At 51.9% G+C, this 4,539-nt stretch overlaps 1 protein-coding gene across 1 annotated transcript in view; it reads left to right on the forward strand.

Moving 5' to 3' along the window:
* The window catches only part of LAD1 (ladinin 1), a gene marked incomplete at its 5' end in the record, with an annotated part of 8,253 nt that extends 6,266 nt beyond the window's left edge, over window positions 1-1,987 (forward strand). The window contains 4 exons of the mRNA XM_006892107.1: window positions 216-353; window positions 1,229-1,315; window positions 1,562-1,636; window positions 1,982-1,987. Coding sequence (XP_006892169.1) covers window positions 216-353; window positions 1,229-1,315; window positions 1,562-1,636; window positions 1,982-1,987 — 306 coding nt within the window. The remainder of the gene's footprint in view (window positions 1-215; window positions 354-1,228; window positions 1,316-1,561; window positions 1,637-1,981) is intronic.
* Window positions 1,988-4,539: the final 2,552 nt, after the last annotated feature.

A 4,539-nucleotide genomic window follows, 5' to 3' on the forward strand; every position in this document is an offset into this window, starting at 1 on the left:
GTGTGTGTGTGTGTGTGTGTGTGTGTGTTGAGGGACAAGGACTGTCTTCCAGAGGGCCCATGACACCTGACGAGTCAGGTGTGTGTGTGTGTGTATGTGTGTGTGGAGGAATAAGGACTGTCTTCCAGACAGCCCATGACGCCTGACGAGTTGGGTAACGCGGGTCCCGTGAATGTCATTCATATGACTCAGCAGCCTGTGTTCTCTCTTCCTAGAGATCAGAATCCGTCAAGTCTCCTGGCTCCTCCCGCACAGAGTTCCTTGTGGCTCCTGTGGGGGTCGCCAGCAAGCGCCACCTGTTTGAAAAGGGGCTGCCCAGCCAGAGTCAAGCAGAGCCAGCCTTCAGCCGGAAGGTGAGGGATTCGGGCCCACCCGGGGGTCTGCAGGCTGAGATTGCCAGAACCTGAGAACCCCAGCTCTGCATTTTCAAGTCAGCCCCTACCTCGGACTTGAGTTACCATTCACGGTTGCTGAGCCCAGGTTACCTTGTTTGTGCCGATAGCCCCTAATGAAAGGTGAGGGAACTGTTCCAGATATAGAAATGTTTGTTGTTGCTGTTGTTAAGGACTGTCGAGTCATAGACAACTCATAGCAACCCTATGAACAAAAGACCTGAACACTTGTATAATTTTAGTTTCCCTAAGTTCATAGAGTTTCTGGAGGCAAGCTATTTTGGAAGTGGATGCCACTCCTGCTTCCAGGCTTGTTTACATCGGGGAGCTCTACCAAACACTGTCCACCATGGGTAACCATTATCTGACACATTATTTGATACATCAGGGTCACAGTGTTCAGCATCACAGCAACCACAAGTTACTTCTGTACAGCAAATGGACAGACCAGGGCTAAAACACCTAGAAGAATGTTTAACCAAAAACAATTAACACCAGGTCCGATGGCCACAGGTTAAAATCACCCACTTTTGACTTGGTAGCATCACTTTCTAGCCACGAGGCCCATAGAGCTCTCTCTGTGTTGGTGGTGGTAAGTGCCATCAAGTCGTAGATGACTCATAGTGACCCTATAAGCGAACCTTATGATAGAAATGTGTATGGGTGTATATAGGAATCAGGTAGAGTCCAACCCCCAAACCAAACCCACTGCCATAATTTTGAGTCCAGCCATTGCTTAAACCACTGCACCACCTGGGCTACTTCTCCCTGTCCTGGGGCCAGCAAACCCCAGGCTGTGGCCCGCTGAGATGAACCCTCTCTTTTTTTTTTTTTAGGAGAACTTAAGACTCTCAGGGGTCGTGACATCCAGGCTCAACCTGTGGATCAGCAGGACCCAGGAGTCTGGCGAGCAGGACCCCCAGGTACCTGTCCTCCCTGATGTCTCTTCCTGCGGGCCCTTTAACGATGAAATGACCCAGGTCAGAGGTCAGCTGTGCCCATCTGGAGACAGTGGAGAGGGCAGTGATGTGGATAGGACGGTGGGGCAGGGGGCAGCGGGCAGCAGAGAGGTGGCCTAGGCCAGGAAGAGGGAGAATGTCCTGCAGGGGAGAGAGTCTCGGGAGCCTGGGCCCCTTCATCTGAGGGTCTACCCCGGTGCTCCCGTGCAGGAAATGCAGAAGGAATCGGCAGCCACGAAGAGAACCCAGTGGAGAAAGAAATCCGACAGTCCCTTGGATGCTGAGGTGAGGGACACAGGGGCCCGGCCCTGGAGGAGGGGCTATGTGGGTGGCTGGGGTGGTGGTGGGAGCCTTCCCTCCCCCATCCACATGCACACACTCATTGAGACAATCTCATAGTCCAGAAGCCCCAGATGTCCTCCAGTCCTGTTCCTGCATCCTTGGATTGACTTGAACTAGCCTGGAGAGTCACCCTCACGGGGCTCTGCTTCCCCACAGCTCTCTGAAGAAAGCCCCTGGTCCCTCCAGACAGCAGGTGCCTCTGCCTCTGTCTGAGTGTGGGTCTCATGAAAAGGAACACTTTCCCACTGAGGGACCCTGTCCTGCCTCTAATGCACCTTTGTCCCCCAGGTGTGATGAGCTGTGTCAAGATGGACCTGCATGTCTGCATCTCGAGGCCCTGCCCTCATGCCAGCTCTGCCTCCTGCAGCAGTTTCCCTGTCCCTCGTCACCTCTACTCCCTTCCTTGTGCCTCTTGACTGACTGGCCAGGGTCCCTGGGCCCAGGAATGTTGGGAAGATTCAGCCAGCTCCCTCTCAGTCCAGCCTGAGGGGGCAGGTGTGTCCCTTGGTCCTGATCCATGGGACTGCCCTGTCAGGACCCAGCATCGGCCTGGGCACAGTACTGCACACATCAGCACTGTGCACCTCAAAATTCTGTCCAGAGGCATCCCCTCCTTCCTGCCCATTTCACGGATCAGGGCAGGACCGTATCTCTCAAGAACTCTAGAGCCTCATCTGCCGCGAGCGGGTGCCTATGATGTGTGTCTCACTGAGGCCGGGCCTGCCCCCAGCCTGCCGATGCCGGACTGTGAAGGAGGTGCAATACATGTGTCTGTTTCCCTCCTTCCTCTTCCCACACTTCCTTGATCTGCTTTTGTCAGGAGCCCAGTGCCTTTCCCCTGCCCTCTCTGCAAAACCTCTTCTCAGGAAGGATCTGATAAACTCATTCACTCTCAGGTGTAAATGGCTGATGCTACCTTAGAAATAGATGCCGGCTCATAGGCTTTACTTCCTAACTGGATCGTCTTCGGTGTGTGAAGAGGACTGTTTTGTGCTTTGGCTGGCCAGGAAAGGATTATTGCCCTCATGTCTCTCTTCTTATGTTAAGGTGGTCCCAGCTGTGGCCACATGACAGGGAGAATTTCCAGATACATGGCCAAGTTGACTGCTACCTCCTCCAAGTCCAGGCCGCCGCGGTCCCTTCAACCTCATGGCCCCTGAAAACGTAGTGCTGACACCCAAGAATCAAGACAAAACTGAACTTCAAATCAGTCTGAAGCCCTGTCCGAATCCTTTAATGCTGTGCTTACATCTTTTCCCTTCCTTCCTTTTAATCATAAGAACTCTTATTTCTGATGAAATGCTTAGGTTTTACTCAGAACAAAGTGGGAGCTGGGAGTAGGTTCAGAGCCCTGTTTCCTTCCAGTCAGTAATGTCCAGGACACTGTAGAGCATCCGAGAACCAAGCCCCAAGTGTCCAAGCTGGTGGACAGAAGCAACCAGCCTTGTGATTCAGGGAGAAGCACTAGGCTTGATCCTGTGGTGCAGGGGACATGACGTCTAAGAGCCTCTATCTCTGCATGCCTGCCTGGTCCCTCAGAGCACCCCAGAGCCCCAGGCTTGCCTGTCTGTAGTGGCTGAGTCTCTTGTAGCTGACCCCCCCGTGCCCATGGTGATCCAGGGGGAGGGGGATCTGGGGGGTCCCACCTGGAGGTGCCTCCCACCCCACTAGCAGATCAGGAGGTCTTATAAGTATCCCACCCTAGTAGGTGAGAGTTTGAGGACAGAGCCCAAGGTGGGACAGAGAGGTGGGTGGATGGACACTGACCAGAGCTCCAGACGTGTCTGCTCTGGCCTTGCCAGCAACTTGGGCTGTGACTCGGTGTGGAACCCCCTTTCTCTCAGCCTCGGGTTCAACCAGGTGATCTCTAAAATACCTTTGATTATTGATGGTCTTCAATTAGAAACATTTTCCTGCTGGCAAGTTTTTCAAAACTCGGTAGGCAAAGCTCACCAGGGCAGTTCCAGTCGCTGCGGCTTAAGGTGATGAAGCTTGGTGCCTGCAGGCCCTCCGTGGAGAATCATTCGAGGGTGTGTGCTCCACTCCACCACTGCCTCCCCCTTGTGTTCATACATCAAACCCATGTGAGCCTGCCCTCGTTTCTGTCAGGGAGATAGCAATAAACAAGGAGCAGAGGCATGCCCACGATCATGTTAGCTCTCGAGCGCACATTTTTGTCATGTAGTGAGCCCTATGATGTGCTGGAGTTGGGGACTGTTAGGGTTTTGCAAAGACAAAACCACCAGTAGATCTATCTATCTGGAGTAAGGGAGGAATCTTTGGTTGGTGCAAACAGTTAACATTTGACTTCTGAGTGAAAGGGTGGAGATTCAGTACCAGCCAGGATGCCTCAAGAAAGGCCTGGCCATCTGTGTCTGAACACATAGAAAAACACTGGAACACGTGTAACATGGTGCTATGCTGACATGGGGGGTTTCCATGAATTGGAATTAACGGAATGCTAATTAGTGATGATGTACGTACACACACACACACACACACACACACACACTCTTTGAACAGAGATTGGAGTTGATTGATTATTATTGTGGCTTGCTGGAAACTCCAGTAGAATTCTTGTTACAGTTTGAGGAAAATTCTTCTAGCAACCTCTGTTTTTGCTTTAAGACTTTTGATTAATTAGCAGAGCCCATCCACAGTGGTAACTACTTTACTTAGAATCAACTGCAAATGTTAATCCTTTCTACAAAATACTTTCACAACATCTAGACTACTGTTTTACCAAAGAAATGGGCGCCGTAGCCCAGCCAAGTTGACAGATTAAATGAACCATCACAAGGACTTACACATTCCACCACAAATAGTACCCTGGGCCCTGGCTGTAA

This window comes from Elephantulus edwardii, unplaced genomic scaffold (assembly GCF_000299155.1).
Source record: "Elephantulus edwardii isolate Elephantulus edwardi_28Jun2011 unplaced genomic scaffold, EleEdw1.0 scaffold00110, whole genome shotgun sequence".
Lineage (NCBI taxonomy): Eukaryota > Metazoa > Chordata > Mammalia > Macroscelidea > Macroscelididae > Elephantulus > Elephantulus edwardii.